Below are 19,999 nucleotides of genomic sequence, written 5' to 3' on the forward strand. Positions count from 1 at the left end.
CATTTTAAAATTGAGTTAAAAAAATAGATACTTTTACCTACTTGATGTGGGGAATCCTTAAAAGAAATGAATTAGAACAGTGATGCTGATAGACTAAGTGTTGGAGTAATTATATTTATGGTGATGAGAGGTTGATTTGTGATAAAATAAAGGGAAGGGGTTTGCTATTTTTTTTTTTGCAAAGAAAATAGACGAAGAAGAATAAATGGGGGAAAGAGAGAGGAGAGGTTGCCCACTAAGTCATAAATTAAATATTAATGATGAATTCACGAACGAATTTTACCGACGAGTTTATTTCGTTAGTAATTTCATCTATGTAAATGACACGTCATTGTAACTTTTGGCTTTTTTAATTCCTTCTTTTCTCACTGTAATCACCTCAGTAAACACCAATAAAAGTATCTTGTTGGTGTTTACTATAGGACTATACCTTCGGTAAAATTCACCACAATCTACAGACAAAAATATTTTTGTCAGTATTTTTATTTGTATTTGTTAATTTTCTAGTAGTGTGTCGAACAACTTGTAATCTATAAAAAAATAAAAAAAAAATAGAGCAGATGATGCATGGTATGCTCTTAAAAAACATTTATGCCCGTTCCAGATCTTTTTTATATAGGTTAAGTGTGTAGGCTTAGCTTGTTAGGCCTCAAAACACTTGGCCTCTTTTTTTTAATTTTTTTTAATATATTTTTTAGTTAATGCCTACTCTTTTTTTTTTTAATTTATGTAATTTAACTTCTTTTTTAAATATCAAAGTTTATTTGCTGTCAATTCCATATCGATTAGAGTATTGTTTTTCTTGTTGGAACGATACATTTTGGCTAGTTAACAACTAAAAAAATGCTTTGCTTATGAACAAACGATATGACCAAAAAGAATCGATCTAAGTGCTTTCCTAAACAGAAGAGAATGAAAGAAGGAAAGACAGATGACGTTACAGAAGAAAAGGGTGCAAAACATAACAAAATAAGAAGAGCAGCGATACAAAGCACAACCACACAGAAAAGAAAAGCACATATATATCTTCATGATTTTGACAATCAAGGCGTCTGGAAACCTTAATTGACATCTAGGCACGAACATCGGACATGTATATATGTACTTGACGTGAGTAGAGATCCCATGATAAGAGCATTAGAGGCTTGCTTATTTTGGAGAAATGATCCATTTGGTGAAGTTCTGAAGGGTAGCATCATCAGCTCTGTAGTACTTCTGTGTGAAATGGAGCAAATCCGACCATGTAAAGTCTGGGTACATCCTTCTCCCTTGATTGCACACAAGATCTAGTGGTGGTCTCACCACCTTGTCTTCTTTTGGGCAAAGAAAGAATGCCAACGATCTCCTCTCCTCGTACTTGTTGACCACTGCCCTGTGCAGGCAGCTCTTGTAGGTCCCATTCGATAAGGCCTGCGAATCAAACAAAATCAGCAAAAGCAGGAGGAACCTACAGCAATTACACGCACGACTGTTGTCCCCTTTTCACAGTTAATTGCTATAATTTATTAAAATAAATCAAGTAATTCCTATGATATAAAAAATAATTAAATAAGCGATTATCATGCTTGATTTGTTAGTATATTTGTTCTTAAAAAAAAATTATTTTCTCGTCAATCTTTTCATCTTGTCTTTTTAAAAATAAATTTAAACGAAAACACGGAAATTTTAAGTTATAAATAAATTTAAGAACATGTGAATTAAATATATAGTTTTTGAAACCATGAGAACTAATAGTTATTAGTTTTATTGAACTACAAAGACTGAAAGATAATTAATTCTTGGAACCTTATTAAGAAAAACAACTAACTAATCCATTTTTTGTATGAACAAGAAATGTTCCTCACATATACAAAGGATATAAATACATAAAGGATCCAAGCATGATATTACTTTTTCTATGCATATAATCCACACATGACGTTTACCATACACACGTGGTATACGTTTTTTAATACCTCCCATAAAGGTATCGCCAATGTTAATATAGAAGCATGCCACGAGTGTGTGTCGTTTAACATGAGCATTGCCAATTGGACAAGAAAATTATTGGAAAAGAAATAGTTAGACAAGAAACGAAAATAACACATGCATATTCTAGCAGTTTTTTAAATACCTACCATAAAGGTATCGCCAATGTTAATAACAAGGGCACTTTGACGGGGACGAACCGTCTGCCATACGTTGTCTGAAAAGACTTCTAGACCTCCGACTTGATCTTGGTGAAGTATGGTTAGCGATGTGGGATCACGATGAGGTCCAGTGCCTAGAGTAAGACCTGGCTCTTGACAAGGAGGGTAGAAGTTACATCTCATTATAGAGCAACCATCTTCAAAAAAGCTTTTGTAATACCCTCGATCAACTCCCAAGCTGATTGCCAATAGTTCCATTATGGAGAGGGACAAACCCTTCATAGCCTCACAATATTTTAGATAGACCAAGCTACAAAAGGGAAAGAATCATATATATAATTATTTTAGTGCTAGCTAATACATGGGTGAGAAGCAGTTTAAAATTATATATATATATATATATATATATATATATATATATATATATATATATATATATTCTGTATCGATCTTACCCTGTTTGTTCAAAATCCTTCCCTAAGGTAGACTTGAAAAAGTCTATCCCGATAGGATTCGGACAGTTTTCATTGTAGCCAAAAGATAACGTCTCTTTCCATGGCAATTTAGACAAATACCGATCAGCATGTCCACTAGAATACCCCCAAATGCTACCTGGCATCCTCCGAACCCTTAGTTTATCGCAAGTTGGAAGCTTAAAGAAATTATGCATGTGATCATGGGCGAGACTAATGAGATTGAGATCAACTCCATGATTGATCACTTGGAAAAAACCATGTTGCAAGCAAGCAGCCTTAATGATATCAGAAGCCTGCTTTATTGCCTCCTCGTCACCTCTAAAGAAACCCTCAAGGTCCACGACTGGCTCCGTGAGCTCTTGATGAGCACCAACTAAGTCTTGTTTTGGCCAAACAAATCTTCTTGGCATACTGATCGAGTTTGTCTGTTCAAAAGGAAATAAATAAAAACCTCCCTCGATCTCTAACCTTGGAATTAGAAGTGGGCTGGCAAAAGAAGTGCAAAGGCACTCGAATAATTCTAGAAACAGGTAACAAGCAAGAATTAATAGGAAAGGACATGGAATTTATAGAAAAAATTATTTCATGGACCGGATTCATGTAAACCAATATTCTATACCGCAACATCACAGTGGCTGTTATAGTATATCCTTGAAGTATGATTGGGTTTGGTTACTTATACCGTATCCGTTTGCTGGTAGGAAAAGAGAGAAAATAAATTATTGAATGGGGCATCTAGTGCTACACGCCTTTTCAAGCCACTCGATTGGCCATTGTGTGTACAGGTAGCTAGGGTTGGATGCTATTGCTAAAAAAATTTACCTTTCTCAAAGAAAAAGGTCTTTAAACCTTAGTCTGTGAAGATATAGATAACTTATCTTACGAATTTCTTATAGGCATAATCAAAATCAAAGTAAATAAAAACAATAAAGAAGGAGAAAATAAAGATAACGCATAAAACAAAGCGAAGCAATATATTTAACATTTAACATACAATAATTTTCATATACAGGGGAGACGTGAGGGGAAAAAATGAAACAGGCTCTCTAACGCAGGCATAAATTAAAAACAATAATTAAACAAAAAATATTAATTATTTTTATGAACAAAAAGAGCCGCAAATGTGAGCTCTATATTCATAAGTTATTCTCTTTAAATAATAATAATCAAGCCTTCTATCTTAGAAGATTTACAAATCCTTAAACACTAAAACCCTACATCAACTAGAAAACAAAACATAAATCCAAAATTACAAAGCATAGAAGCATAAAATAAAAAATAATAATATGAAAAATAACAAAAAATTATCAAAACCAGGGGTCTCATCGAGATTTTTGATATCTAAAAATCTAACAGTCTATTTAGCGATATAATGGCTACTATAGGGAAAATAACCTCTAGAAACTCTTGTAACAATTTGAGCGCAATCCAATAGTCGGATCAAAAGGTATAACCCTTTTGAAATATTATTTTGATTTGGTGGAACTAGACCTCCTTTTAGGTCTAAGCCTTCCCACTTATCCATAAGTGCATCTACTCGACCATCCACATAAACTGTCTGGGATAAATCCTCATCTAGTTATGGTAGACCCACACCTGACTACTTAAAATCACCCGTTATTACAAGCTCGATTACATCATTCTCCTTGGGTTGGAGAGAACTCGTCCTCGAGTTCATTTCCTCCTCAAATAAGAAGTCAAATGTTAGACATTGAAGACATCAGAAGTCTTCAAATGATGAGGAAGACAAATCTTGTAAGCATTATCATTTGTCTTCTTGAATACCTCACAAGGACCTATCTTCCTTTCCCTCAACTTCTTATACTCGCCCACTAGAAACATGTCATATGTAAGGACTACCTATACTAAATCACCAACCTCAAACACCACTCTCCTATAATGAGTAACAACCAGGGCCTTATACTTGGCCTTGTTGTCGCTAATTATCTGTTTGACCTGCTCATGAATGCATGCAAGTAATCTACCATATCAATAGCTTGGATGCTTAATCGTCTGATGCCAGGAATATAAATTAGCTCTAGTACTCCAGATGGATTCTATCTATAGATAATCTCAAAGGGATTCATTTGGGTGGTTTGATTCTGAGACCTATTATGCACTTGCCATCCTTATCCAAAGTGATGGACCTAGGAATTCCATGCAAACAAACCAACTCATTAAAGTAAAGTTGGGCTACCCGAAATGCATTCATGGTCTTTTAGAAGGCTACAAAATGAGTCATCTATGAAAACCTGTCAACAATAATAAAAATATAATCAATGGCCTATTAGGTACGAGGTAAGCGTAATACAAAATTCATTCTCATTTTTAGCTATAGAGCATCAGGAACTGGTAACGAGAAGTACAACTCAGCATTAAATAAAGTCCCTTTGGACCTCTAACAAATAGCACACCTCTTGAAAAAGTTAAAAACCTGACCTGGTAACTTAGGCCAATAATAATCTATAGACACTAAAACCAATATCTTATCCCATCCAAAATGCCCCTCACAATGCAATTCATGAATGATGTGCTCTTGTAAAAAACAAATTGTAACACAAAGCTGCAAACCACAAAAAGGATAACAATTTAAAAGCATAAAGTTATAACAGTTACCTTGCTTTCATAACATAGTATAAATCTAACTAAATGAGGAATCATTTGAATACAACTCATAGAAAGTATCAAATTCCAGCATATGGGAGTATATAGTATTGAGCTAGGTTACCCGCCAATGAAAAACATTAGCCACCTTGTTTAGGCTGCTCGATTGGTGTCTTAATAAAAAAGTGAACTCCTGTAAAAATAACACCCACTTCATATATTAACGACTCAACTTATATTATCAATTTATATACTTCAGATCTTTATAATTAGTAATTAGAATAATCTCCTTCTGCATGAGGTAGTGCCTCCAATTCCTTAGAGTCTGAATAATAGCGTAAAACGCCAAAATCATAAGTGGAATAGTTCTTAATTTTCGAGTTGGACAGTTTCTCACTAAAAAAGGAAATGGGGCACCTATCCTGGCTAAGAACTCCTCTAATGCCTGCCTAAGAAGCATCACAATTTACTTTAAATAGCTTCTCAAAGTCTTGTAATGACAAAACTAAAGCTTTAGTCATCTTCTGCTTCACTAATTGAAAACTAGTTTCAACCCAATCTATCCACTAAAAAGTACATCATTTTAGGCACTTTGTAATGGGTGAATCTTCTATAAAAGATGCAAGGCTATGAAAACTCCAAACCTCGTGGATGCTTTTTGGTGTTGGCCACTAAACAATTGTATAAATCATACTTTGATCAACTTGAAAACTATCAATAGATACAATAAAGCAAAAAAACAAAATAGTATTAGTGAAAAAATTACACTTCTTTTGGTTGACATACAATTATTCTTTCCTTAAAGTATTGAAAACAAATCATAAATGCTCTAAATGAGACTCTAGAGTAGGACTATAAATTAGAATGTCATCGAAATAGATGATGACAAATCTACCCATAAATGACCTTAATACATGAGTTTTGAAGGTTGTCTTCCATCCATCCCCTAGTTGATTCTGATTCTGATCTAACGATACTCATTCTTGAGATCAATCTTGGAGAATACCTTAGACCCTGCCAACTAGTTTAACATGTTATCTATATATGATATGCGATACCTATATTTTACTATGATCCGATTGATGGCCTAGTTATCTGCACACACACATCATGACCTATCATTTTTTAGGACTAAAAGGTTTGGCATGTGATTAGTACTTAAAAGTGCATTCTCATTAAGGCTTTATATCATCGTATTGCACTAAAGTATCGTTAAATTCCCTAACTAAAGCATGTTTTATAATAACAAGTCTAATAATATAATATATCTTTAATTTATGGTAAATGCTTGTTTTGAATGCAGGTATATCTCATAATTCAAAGGATTGATTGATGTGATTAACTATTGAAAGTGAAGAGACAAAAGGAGGACTAGGCTAGGAGAAGAGATGCTGGTTCAATTCCAAACTGGGACACCATTCGGTTATTTGATCATAACTGGAGTTGTAGAACTCGGATTTAGGTCCACTTTATATGGATGGAAAGATAAGACATAGACCTAAAACTTTCATGAAGGGTCCAAGACTCAATTCTGCCGTTTTCAAGTTCAAATCTTAGCAACAACGGAGAAGTCGGAACCTGTCCTGCAACTCAAACACTGTTCGGTTTTCAGCTCATATCTTGAGTTCTAGAAGTCCAAATGAGCTCTGGTTTTTTTTGCTGGAAAGCTGAGACAATTTCCCATAGATTTCATGAAACAAAGGGCTCAAATTCTGATGTTAGCAATGACGTTTTGGCCAGCCAACAATATCAAAAATCTGCCAACAATATCAAGAACCAGCAGCCAACAATATCAAAAATCAGCCAACAATATCAAGAACAAGCAGCCAACAATGTCAAAAACCAGCCACCAAATCAATGGTTGCCTACCAATCAATAGTTCTGAATCTTAGCCTATAAAAGGAGGCATTTGCCATGTATTTAGTCATATTATTTTTCAGATCAAAATCATCTTCTTGCTTTCTCTCTTTATATCTTTGTAATGTTCAAGTTTTCTTTCATGTTATATTAATCTCTTGTTTATGCTTTTTCATTTCCTTTCATATACTTAGTTAACTTATATCATAATCATGTTCTTATCTTGTTTATTTATGTTTTTCTTCTTCATTATGTTTAGCTAAGTTAATTATGTCAAGGTGAAAAGGTTTTACTAATGGTGTTAGAATAAGGTATAATATAAACTCAACATGGACTTTAATGTTTATATCCAAGATAAATTGTTATTAGCATGTCTTATCTTTTTATCTTACTAATTCTTAATACCTTGCTTGTTAAATGGTTAATCTAGATTTATGTTGTATAACACTTGGTACATCGAATGCTTGATCCTTCATAGTTTTCGGCCGACATCGTTGTTATGATAAGAACTTGATTTGTTGTTAACATAAGCTAACAACATGAATGCCTGATGATATTTATAAGTATGGTGTTACTTAGACAAGATAATTAATATGATCATGTTAATACTTTATAATGAGCCATTAATGATAAATCATCCGATTAGAACCTCCTTTGTGTGTGGTTTCTAGTTTAGTAATAAAAAGAGTTTATATTATATTTATTTGAAATACCATTAGTGAATCCTCTAACCTTGACATTTGTTTTTATCATTGTTTAATCCTTACATTAATCTTCCATCTCAAAGTTCACATTAATTTCTTCCTCTTCTTCTTTTTATTACTACTACTACTACTACTATTATTATTATTATTTACATTCTTGTTATATGTTATGTACGTTAAGTATGCTCTGTGTGTGATCAAGGATCCTGACATTGTTGGTCTTGCCTTGTTCATTCGCATCAGAAATCTGTTTATATTATATAATATATCTCTTTGATCTTTTCATAAAATCAGTATATAGGCTGGAAACCTGTGACCCGATCTTTTAGATCATTCTCAGGTATAACAACGCCACGTACTGAGTATTATTATTATTATTATTACTATTATTACTATTATTGTTATTGTTGTTGTTGTTGTTGTTGTTGTTGTTGTATTGTTATTTATAATTTATACAATTAACCTCTCTGTGGTTCGACCCCGGTCTTGCCGGGTTATTTATTACTTTGACACTCCTGCACTTGGGATAAGACATCAATCTTTTGGTCGTGACAAGTTTTTGGCGCCGTTGCCGGGGAGGTAAGTATTGTATAAATTTTATATTTCTTTTATATTTCTTTTGTTTTTTTTTACTTTTATTTGTTTTTCTAATTTTGTTCCTTTTCTTTTTCTTTTCTTTTGCACTTGCATGAGAGTTTGGACACGTACATTAAGTGGTAGACTTTCTAGGAAATCCTCAATTTCTTTAGAAAACATGACCGAAGAAGATAACCAGTCAATTCATAATGAGAATAATGATGTGAGAACACTTAGAGATCACATGAATCCAACAAGAACAAGTGCACCATCATTTATAGTTTTTCCTCCTGATGCTTCTCATTTTAATTTTAAGCCAGGTATTATTCAACTTTTACCCACTTTTCATGGCTTAGAATTAGAAAATCCATATTTGCATTTAAGAGAATTTGAAGAAGTTTGTAACACCTATAATGACTTAAATTGTAGCATGAACACCATCAGATTAAAGCTTTTTCCTTTTTCATTAAAAGATAAAGCTAAAACATGGCTACAAAATATTAGGTCAGGATCCATTCGTGCTTGGGATGAAATGCAACAACAATTTTTAAAGAAGTTTTTTCCGTCTCACAGAACAAACTCTTTCAAAAGACAAATCACCACTTTCACTCAAAAACCAGGAGAAACATTTTACAAGTGTTGGGATAGATATAAAGACTTGCTTAATACCTGTCCTCATCATGGTTTTGAAACATGGAGATTGGTCTCACAATTTTATGAAGGGTTAACACCTAAAGATAGGCAAATGGTGGAATTGATGTGCAATGGAACTTTTGAAGATAAAGACCCTGATGAAGCAATGGAGTACCTAGACTTGCTAGCTGAAAATGCTCAAAATTGGGACACCACAGGTACGTGTGAGGCACCAGGTAAAACTCAACCTCATACATCTAATGGAGGCATGTACAACCTTAGGGAAGATCATGACCTCCAAGCCAAATTTGCATCTTTAGCTAGAAAAGTTGAGGCACTAGAATTAAAAAAGAGTGGTCAAATAAAATCTGTTCAAGAAATTGTGTGTCAAATTTGTGAAACTAATGAACACTCAACCAATGATTGTCCAACTTTGCCTTCTTTTAAGGAATGTCTCCATGAACAAGCCAATGCTTTAAATAGTTTCCAAAGGCCAAGTCATAACCCATACTCACAAACGTACAACCCTGGTTGGAGAAATCACCCAAATTTCAGTTGGAAGAGTGGTAACAATAATGCACAAACTTCACAGCCACCATTTCAAGCACAACATAATTTTCAAAATTCTCATGGATATGCACCTCCTTATATTCCCCCTCCTAGAAGAAATCTTGAGGAAACACTGCATGCATTCATTGAAAAGCAAGAGACAATCAACACTCAAAATGCTCAAACCATGGCAGATCTAAAAGATACTCTTGCAAAGTTCACATCTGCTCTTAGTTTTCAGGAGAAAGGTAAGTTTCCATCTCAACCCCAGCAAAATCCCAAAGGGCAATACAATTCAAGTGCAAGTGGTTCTGGAAGCCAACATATGGATCAAGTCAAATCAGTCACTACTCTCCGCAGTGGTAAGGTTATTGAAAAACCCGTTCTTGAACCTTGTGAGAAAGAAGATGAGTTAGTCTCTGAGGGTAAGGAAAGGGTTGAACCTGAACACTGCAAGGAGGAGACTAATTCCCCACCAGCACTTCCATTTCCTCATGCCATGACCAAACAAAGGAAAGTCAATCACAATTCTGAAATCTTTGAAACTTTCAAACAGGTAAGGATCAATATACCTTTGTTAGATGCTATTAAACAGGTACCGTCTTATGCTAAATTTTTGAAAGATCTGTGCACTGTGAAGAGAAAACTGAATGTGAAAAAGAAAGCCTTTTTAGCCGAACAAGTAAGTGCCATTCTTCAGAATGATAATGCTTTGAAATATAAAGACCCTGGTTGTCCTACAATTTCTTGCTTTATTGGAGAACATAAAATTGATAGAGCTTTACTTGATCTTGGAGCTAGTGTGAATTTACTTCCATATTCGGTTTTTCAAAGTCTCAATCTAGGTGAGTTAAAACCTACTTCTGTAACTCTTTTACTTGCTGATAGATCTGTAAAAGTGCCTAGAGGAATAGTTGAAGATGTGTTAGTACAAGTTGATAAATTCATCTTTCCTGTGGATTTTATTGTCTTGGATACACAACCTGTTGAAGCATGCAATTCAATTCCTGTTATTTTAGGACGTCCATTTCTTGCAACTTCTAATGCATTGATTAATTGTAGGAATGGAGTGATGAAGTTATCTTTTGGAAACATGACATTGGAGATGAATGTTTTTAACATTTGCAAGCAACCTGGAGATGATAATGATTTACAGGAAGTAGATTTTATTGAAAAATTAATTTGTGATCAATTTGAAAACACTTCCAGTGAAACTGAGTTTAATGAATCTGATGATTTGCAAATGGTTTATTTTCAGAAAGAATCAAAGGCAAATAGTTGGAGACCAAAAATTGAGGAATTGCCACCACGATCAATTGAGTCCATACCTTCAAGTGTTCAACCACCAAAACCCGATTTGAAGCCATTACCATGTAATCTCAAATACTCATTTTTAGGAGAAAATGAAACTTTTCCGGTAATAATTTCTTCCAAACTTAATGTTCATCAAGAAGGTAAGTTATTACAAACTCTGAAAATGCACAAAAATGCATTAGGATGGACCATAGCTGACATAAAAGGAATTAGTCCTTTGATTTGCACACACAAGATTTATTTGGAGGAAAATGCTAAACCCTCTAGAGAAATGCAACGAAGGCTTAATCCTAATATGAAAGAAGTAGTGAGGAATGAAGTCATTAAGCTTCTAGATAATGGAATCATTTATCCTATTTCTGACAGCAAATGGGTAAGTCCTACCCAAGTTGTACCTAAAAAGTCTGGAGTTACTGTGATAACAAATGAGAAGAATGAGTTAATTCCAACTAGGACTATTACTGGTTGGCGCATGTGCATTGACTATAGAAAACTTAATTCAATGACTAGAAAAGATCATTTTCCTTTACCTTTCATGGATCAAATTCTAGAAAGAGTTGCAGGTCATGAATTTTATTGTTTTCTAGATGGCTATTCGGGTTACAACCAAATTGAAATTGCATTTGAAGATCAAGAGAAAACTACTTTCACATGTCCATTTGGTACATTTGCATACCGAAGGATGCCTTTTGGATTATGTAATGCACCAGCCACGTTTCAAAGATGCATGCTTAGCATATTCAGTGATATGGTTGAACGTTTTCTTGAGATTTTTATGGATGATTTTTCTGTTTTTGGTGATTCATTTGATGATTGTTTAACTAACTTGGAAAAGGTTTTGAACAGGTGTGAAGAGAAGAATCTTGTGCTAAATTGGGAAAAATGTCATTTTATGGTAACAAACGGCATTGTACTTGGTCATATTGTTTCATCAATAGGAATTGAGGTTGACAAATCTAAAATCGAGTTAATTGCTAACTTGCCAACACCAAAATCTGTTAAAAACGTTAGATCATTCTTAGGACATGCTGGTTTTTATAGAAGGTTCATCAAAGATTTTAGTGTAATATCTAAGCCATTGTGTAACCTTCTAACAAAGGATAATGTTTTTGAATGGACTGAACATTGTGAAGAAGCCTTTGTTAAACTTAAAAACTTGCTTACTTCTGCTCCTGTCATTCAACCTCCTGATTGGTCATTACCTTTTGAAATAATGTGTGATGCTAGTGATTATGCCGTGGGTGCTGTTTTAGGACAAAGAAAAGATAAGAAACCCTATGTGATTTACTATGCAAGTAAAACTTTAAATAGTGCTCAAATGAATTACACCACCACTGAAAAGGAATTACTTGCAGTAGTATTTGCATGTGAAAAATTCAGATCTTATCTTGTTGGCTCACCTGTTATTGTTTTTAGCGATCATGCAGCGTTGAAATATCTTCTTTCTAAGAAGGATTCTAAGGCTAGATTGGTGCGGTGGATTTTGTTACTTCAAGAATTCGATATCACAATCAAGGATAAGAAAGGCACCGAAAATGTTGTCGCGGATCATTTGTCAAGATTGACAACTGATTCGAGATCTGACATCACACCAATCAATGACTACTTTCCTGATGAATCTTTACTTTCTGTCTTTACGATGCCTTGGTTTGCTAATATAGTTAATTTTCTTGTTTCAGGACATTTGCCAGCTCATTGGAGTACCCAAGACAAAAGAAAGTTCTTGAACGAAGTGAAGAACTTTTATTGGGATGACCCTTACTTGTTCAAATATTGTCCTGATCAAATATTTCGAAGATGCATTCCCGACAATGAGGTAAGTAGTGTCATTAAATTTTGTCATTCTGAGGCATGTGGGGGTCATTTCTCATCAAGAAAGACAACTGCAAAAATCTTACAATGTGGATTTTATTGGCCCACCATGTTCAAAGACACGCATGCATTCTGCAAAACTTGTGAAAATTGTCAAAAGCTAGGATCTATTTCAAGACGTCACATGATGCCTTTAAATACTATTCTTGTTATTGAAATCTTTTACTGTTGGGGTATAGATTTTATGGGTCCATTTCCTCCATCATTTGGTTTTGTGTACATATTAGTCGCAGTAGACTATGTTTCAAAATGGATAGAGGCAATTCCAAGTCGTAACAATGATCATAAAACAGTGATCAAGTTTTTGAAAGAAAATATTTTGAGTCGATTTGGAATCCCTCGGGTCATGATAAGTGATGGTGGAACACATTTCTGTAACAAGCCATTTGAGTCTTTAATGAAGAAATATGGAATCACACATAAAGTTGCCACTCCTTATCACCCTCAGACAAATGGACAAGTAGAACTTGCTAATAGGGAGATCAAACAAATATTGGAAAAAACAGTGAACCCTAATCGGAAGGACTGGTCTTTAAGACTTAATGATGCACTTTGGGCTTATCGCACTGCTTTTAAAACATCATTAGGTATATCACCTTATAGGTTGGTTTATGGAAAACCTTGTCATTTGCCTGTGGAACTTGAACACAAAGCTTATTGGGCTATTAAAGCTTTCAATTCAAACCTGGATGATGCTAGCCATCTGCGTAAGTTGCAAATAAATGAGCTTGAGGAAATAAGAAATGATGCATATGAAAATTCAAAAATTCATAAAGCAAGAATCAAAGAGTTTCATGATAAGAGAATCTTGAGAAAAACATTTGATGTTGGTCAAAAAGTTTTGCTTTATAATTCTCGACTCCATTTATTTCCTGGAAAGCTAAGATCAAGATGGAGCGGTCCATTTATTGTGAAACATGTGTATCCTTATGGGGCCTTTGATATTAAGAATCCAAAGAATGGCAATGTTTTTAAGGTAAATGGACATCGTTTGAAAGCTTACTTTGATAATTTTCCTAGTGAAATTGAATCCATTGGTTTGAATGATGTTGTATATAAAGGTTGATTATATTGTTTTTCTCACATTGTTTTTGTGTTTCTTTTTTGTGTGACTCTTGTTTTGCTAGTCTTTCTCCAACCCCGGTCAAATGGCGGATAACGGTACTCCGTGACTCTTAAGTCGGTTCTTTCAGTTTCCCATGATAACTGATATCTGTGTATATATTTGTTCAATTTCTTATTCCTTCTCTTTTCTTTGCATCTCTCCTCCACTTCTCTTTTGAAAAATGGACACCACTCTTGAAAAATTGAAAAAGTATTTTCCTGCCCTACCTCAGAATGCGATCACAAACATTTACCGTGCTAGGTGTGAAAGATTGAGGTTGTTAATGAACCATGGAATTCCTGAAGATATTCGTTGGTTGATTGAAGCAAAGGTCCGATTATTAGGTGAGTCTTCCAATACTTTTATTTCATACATGTCTGGAACAGGTAAAAGCACTTTTGCAAAGAAACATCGTGCAAAACGACTGAAAGTCTGTCACCGATGTGCCAGATGGACTTGTAATACAAAATGTCGTTCTTTAGGAATGGTATCTATAAACCGTGAAGATAAAATACAATTCATTAAGGATGGCCTGAGTAAGGAGTCTTTAGATAATCTTCTATTAACTCTTGAGACGCATCCTAGTGGAGATGTGCATCGTGCAATTCATGATTTATGGCCTCATTTTCATAAAGAACATGATCGACTTAGTCTTGGGAATCTGACTAAAAAAGACCCTGTTTGTCAGTTTTTAAGAAAACTGGATGGGAAGCCTATCCCCGACCCATAGAGGGCGTTTAAGCCGTTCTTGGACGTAAAACCAAGGGAAGATGTGAGCCACAATCACAGCTGTTTGTACATACACATGCTTTTTCAAAAAAAAAAAAAAAAAAAAACAAAGAGAGAGAGAGAGAGAGTAAGACTCCAGCTAGCCTACATATAGGTGGTATGATTGCATTTTCAATTTCTCATCTATAAAATCTTCTCTTCCTTCCCATCATTTCTACTCTACCCATTCATTTAATAGATATAGAAGTGTGTCGAAATGGCCAGTTCCTCTGTTCCTCCAATAAAAAATATTTGTGTTTTTTGTGGATCCAGTCCTGGGAAAGAAAAAGAGTTTTTAGAATCAGCAAATCATCTTGGTCGGGTACTAGCTGAGAGAAAGATTCATTTAGTATATGGGGGAGGCAGCCTTGGGTTAATGGGGAGTGTTTCAATAGCTGCATTTTTAGGAGGCAGTCAAGTTTTGGGGGTCATCCCCAAAGCTTTAGCCGAAGGGGACATCATTGGAAAAACAGTCGGAGAGGAACTACAGGTCTCCACAATGTCTGAACGACTATCTGTAATGTTTAACCATGCTGACGCCTTTATTGCTTTACCAGGTGGTCTGGGAACTTTAGAAGAGATATTTCATATTTCATCTTGGGCTCAGCTGAACATTCACCAGAAACCTATAGGTTTGCTAAATGTTAATGGTTTTTATAATACTTTACTGTCTTTTCTTGATCATGCTGTGGAACAACAATTTCTAACATTTTCAGCGCGACAAATCCTCATCTCTGCTGCTACTGTTGAACAATTGATTGATGAACTTCAATCTTTCATCCCTGTAGTTGATTCCTCTATGAGTCGACTTAATTGGTCAATCACGAAACGCCGTAAAAAGCTTAGATTGGATTTGAGCCTTAGTTTGTGACAACTTGTGTCTTTGGTTTTATTAATGGTATAATGTTTGTGTTTTGTTGTTTATTATATTTGTTTAAGTGTGTTTCAGGTTTGTCAGTAGTCGCTGTTTCAGGTGATGTCTTCTATACTCTATCTTTCTACCTTAAAACATTGAGGACAATGTCTCGTTTTGGTTGGGGGGAGAGGGTAGTAGTTGATATTAAAAAAAAAAATTTAAATAACTATGTTTTCTATTGTTACAACCATTTGCAAACCTGTTGTTACTAGGATGGCAGAGTAAAGGATGAACTTTAGTGACTCTTGAGACGCATCTTAGTAAACATTCTTAACAAGGTCTATTATACTACTTCTTGAAATATTCAGATTTACAAACTCTCGCATTGTTATCACTTAATTCTGCTCATATACTCATTTAACAAGTATTCTTAAACCTTCATTTTCACACACACACTTTAACATATGATTGTGGGTTGCATATTGGATTATTACATTATTTATGTTCTTTTGTTAAAAGTAACAACTAAGGAAAAGGGATAATATATAATATGAAAAAAAAACAAACAAAAAAAAAACAAACAAAAAAAAACAAACAAATAAATAAAAGTAGATAAGTTTGGTTTCGTAGCCTCCTTGACTTAAGCAATTAAGCCCGAAGGGGTGTTTTAACACCTAGTACCCTAAAGTCAACTGACTTGGGAGCTATTGGCCCAGTGCTTGTTACATGGGTTAAGGAGAAAAGCTTAAGGGAATCAAACATTGCACTATCTACGTGTTAGTATCTGCAACCCGAGTTACTAAGCTCGTAGGGGTGTCTCAACACCTGATGCCCTAAGACCAACTGGTCTGGGAGTCATTAGCTAAAAGCTCGTTACATGGGTTCAAGATACATTGTATTATAAATTCTTGCTTTCAAAAAAAAAAAAAAAAAAGAGATAATAATCCCAACCTAAGGAAGTTAACCTTAAACATTGGAACAAAATTTTGTTTTCTTCCATGAAAAGCTCCATAGCTATGTTTTGATTTACATCATTTTAGGCACTTTGTAATGGGTGAATCTTCTATAAAAGATGCAAGGCTATGAAAACTCCAAACCTCGTGGATGCTTTTTGGTGTTGGCCACTAAACAATTGTATAAATCATACTTTGATCAACTTGAAAACTATCAATAGATACAATAAAGCAAAAAAACAAAATAGTATTAGTGAAAAAATTACACTTCTTTTGGTTGACATACAATTATTCTTTCCTTAAAGTATTGAAAACAAATCATAAATGCTCTAAATGAGACTCTAGAGTAGGACTATAAATTAGAATGTCATCGAAATAGATGATGACAAATCTACCCATAAATGACCTTAATACATGAGTTTTGAAGGTTGTCTTCCATCCATCCCCTAGTTGATTCTGATTCTGATCTAACGATACTCATTCTTGAGATCAATCTTGGAGAATACCTTAGACCCTGCCAACTAGTTTAACATGTTATCTATATATGATATGCGATACCTATATTTTACTATGATCCGATTGATGGCCTAGTTATCTGCACACACACATCATGACCTATCATTTTTTAGGACTAAAAGGTTTGGCATGTGATTAGTACTTAAAAGTGCATTCTCATTAAGGCTTTATGTCATCGTATTGCACTAAAGTATCGTTAAATTCCCTAACTAAAGCATGTTTTATAATAACAAGTCTAATAATATAATATATCTTTAATTTATGGTAAATGCTTGTTTTGAATGCAGGTATATCTCATAATTCAAAGGATTGATTGATGTGATTAACTATTGAAAGTGAAGAGACAAAAGGAGGACTAGGCTAGGAGAAGAGATGCTGGTTCAATTCCAAACTGGGACACCATTCGGTTATTTGATCATAACTGGAGTTGTAGAACTCGGATTTAGGTCCACTTTATATGGATGGAAAGATAAGACATAGACCTAAAACTTTCATGAAGGGTCCAAGACTCAATTCTGCCGTTTTCAAGTTCAAATCTTAGCAACAACGGAGAAGTCGGAACCTGTCCTGCAACTCAAACACTGTTCGGTTTTCAGCTCATATCTTGAGTTCTAGAAGTCCAAATGAGCTCTGGTTTTTTTTGCTGGAAAGCTGAGACAATTTCCCATAGATTTCATGAAACAAAGGGCTCAAATTCTGATGTTAGCAATGACGTTTTGGCCAGCCAACAATATCAAAAATCTGCCAACAATATCAAGAACCAGCAGCCAACAATATCAAAAATCAGCCAACAATATCAAGAACAAGCAGCCAACAATGTCAAAAACCAGCCACCAAATCAATGGTTGCCTACCAATCAATAGTTCTGAATCTTAGCCTATAAAAGGAGGCATTTGCCATGTATTTAGTCATATTATTTTTCAGATCAAAATCATCTTCTTGCTTTCTCTCTTTATATCTTTGTAATGTTCAAGTTTTCTTTCATGTTATATTAATCTCTTGTTTATGCTTTTTCATTTCCTTTCATATACTTAGTTAACTTATATCATAATCATGTTCTTATCTTGTTTATTTATGTTTTTCTTCTTCATTATGTTTAGCTAAGTTAATTATGTCAAGGTGAAAAGGTTTTACTAATGGTGTTAGAATAAGGTATAATATAAACTCAACATGGACTTTAATGTTTATATCCAAGATAAATTGTTATTAGCATGTCTTATCTTTTTGTCTTACTAATTCTTAATACCTTGCTTGTTAAATGGTTAATCTAGATTTATGTTGTATAACACTTGGTACATCGAATGCTTGATCCTTCATAGTTTTCGGCCGACATCGTTGTTATGATAAGAACTTGATTTGTTGTTAACATAAGCTAACAACATGAATGCCTGATGATATTTATAAGTATGGTGTTACTTAGACAAGATAATTAATATGATCATGTTAATACTTTATAATGAGCCATTAATGATAAATCATCCGATTAGAACCTCCTTTGTGTGTGGTTTCTAGTTTAGTAATAAAAAGAGTTTATATTATATTTATTTGAAATACCATTAGTGAATCCTCTAACCTTGACATTTGTTTTTATCATTGTTTAATCCTTACATTAATCTTCCATCTCAAAGTTCACATTAATTTCTTCCTCTTCTTCTTTTTATTACTACTACTACTACTACTATTATTATTATTATTTACATTCTTGTTATATGTTATGTACGTTAAGTATGCTCTGTGTGTGATCAAGGATCCTGACATTGTTGGTCTTGCCTTGTTCATTCGCATCAGAAATCTGTTTATATTATATAATATATCTCTTTGATCTTTTCATAAAATCAGTATATAGGCTGGAAACCTGTGACCCGATCTTTTAGATCATTCTCAGGTATAACAACGCCACGTACTGAGTATTATTATTATTATTATTACTATTATTACTATTATTGTTATTGTTGTTGTTGTTGTTGTTGTTGTTGTTGTATTGTTATTTATAATTTATACAATTAACCTCTCTGTGGTTCGACCCCGGTCTTGCCGGGTTATTTATTACTTTGACACTCCTGCACTTGGGATAAGACATCAATCTTTTGGTCGTGACAAGTTTTTGGCGCCGTTGCCGGGGAGGTAAGTATTGTATAAATTTTATATTTCTTTTATATTTCTTTTGTTTTTTTTTACTTTTATTTGTTTTTCTAATTTTGTTCCTTTTCTTTTTCTTTTCTTTTGCACTTGCATGAGAGTTTGGACACGTACATTAAGTGGTAGACTTTCTAGGAAATCCTCAATTTCTTTAGAAAACATGACCGAAGAAGATAACCAGTCAATTCATAATGAGAATAATGATGTGAGAACACTTAGAGATCACATGAATCCAACAAGAACAAGTGCACCATCATTTATAGTTTTTCCTCCTGATGCTTCTCATTTTAATTTTAAGCCAGGTATTATTCAACTTTTACCCACTTTTCATGGCTTAGAATTAGAAAATCCATATTTGCATTTAAGAGAATTTGAAGAAGTTTGTAACACCTATAATGACTTAAATTGTAGCATGAACACCATCAGATTAAAGCTTTTTCCTTTTTCATTAAAAGATAAAGCTAAAACATGGCTACAAAATATTAGGTCAGGATCCATTCGTGCTTGGGATGAAATGCAACAACAATTTTTAAAGAAGTTTTTTCCGTCTCACAGAACAAACTCTTTCAAAAGACAAATCACCACTTTCACTCAAAAACCAGGAGAAACATTTTACAAGTGTTGGGATAGATATAAAGACTTGCTTAATACCTGTCCTCATCATGGTTTTGAAACATGGAGATTGGTCTCACAATTTTATGAAGGGTTAACACCTAAAGATAGGCAAATGGTGGAATTGATGTGCAATGGAACTTTTGAAGATAAAGACCCTGATGAAGCAATGGAGTACCTAGACTTGCTAGCTGAAAATGCTCAAAATTGGGACACCACAGGTACGTGTGAGGCACCAGGTAAAACTCAACCTCATACATCTAATGGAGGCATGTACAACCTTAGGGAAGATCATGACCTCCAAGCCAAATTTGCATCTTTAGCTAGAAAAGTTGA

General features: G+C 34.2%; 1 protein-coding gene and 2 pseudogenes across 1 annotated transcript; all 3 read right to left on the bottom strand.

Moving 5' to 3' along the window:
• Window positions 1-887: 887 nt before the first annotated feature.
• LOC133693396 (gibberellin 20 oxidase 2-like) lies at window positions 888-3,120 on the bottom strand. Its single transcript, XM_062114602.1, has 3 exons — window positions 2,585-3,120; window positions 2,118-2,439; window positions 888-1,410 (listed from the first exon to the last, which is right to left on the bottom strand). Exons 1-3 carry the CDS (start codon window positions 3,013-3,015, stop codon window positions 1,150-1,152), a joined length of 1,014 nt encoding a protein of 337 aa, XP_061970586.1. The 5' UTR covers window positions 3,016-3,120; the 3' UTR covers window positions 888-1,149.
• Window positions 3,121-8,922: 5,802 nt separating this feature from the next.
• LOC133695551 (small nucleolar RNA R71) lies at window positions 8,923-9,033 on the bottom strand (annotated as a pseudogene).
• A 10,576-nt stretch (window positions 9,034-19,609) lies between these two features.
• On the bottom strand, window positions 19,610-19,720 carry LOC133695552 (small nucleolar RNA R71; annotated as a pseudogene).
• Window positions 19,721-19,999: the final 279 nt, after the last annotated feature.

This window comes from Populus nigra, chromosome 5 (assembly GCF_951802175.1).
Source record: "Populus nigra chromosome 5, ddPopNigr1.1, whole genome shotgun sequence".
Taxonomy (NCBI): Eukaryota; Viridiplantae; Streptophyta; class Magnoliopsida; order Malpighiales; family Salicaceae; genus Populus; species Populus nigra.

Excerpts from the sequence above, each read along its gene's own strand:
- LOC133693396 (XM_062114602.1), bottom strand. The coding sequence starts at position 3,015 with ATGCCAAGAAGATTTGTTTGGCCAAAACAAGACTTAGTTGGTGCTCAT. Across the intron at positions 2,440-2,584 it reads AAGGATTTTGAACAAACAGG|CTTGGTCTATCTAAAATATT; the intron begins GTAAGATCGATA and ends TCCCTTTTGTAG. Across the intron at positions 1,411-2,117 it reads ACATTGGCGATACCTTTATG|GCCTTATCGAATGGGACCTA; the intron begins GTAGGTATTTAA and ends TTTGATTCGCAG.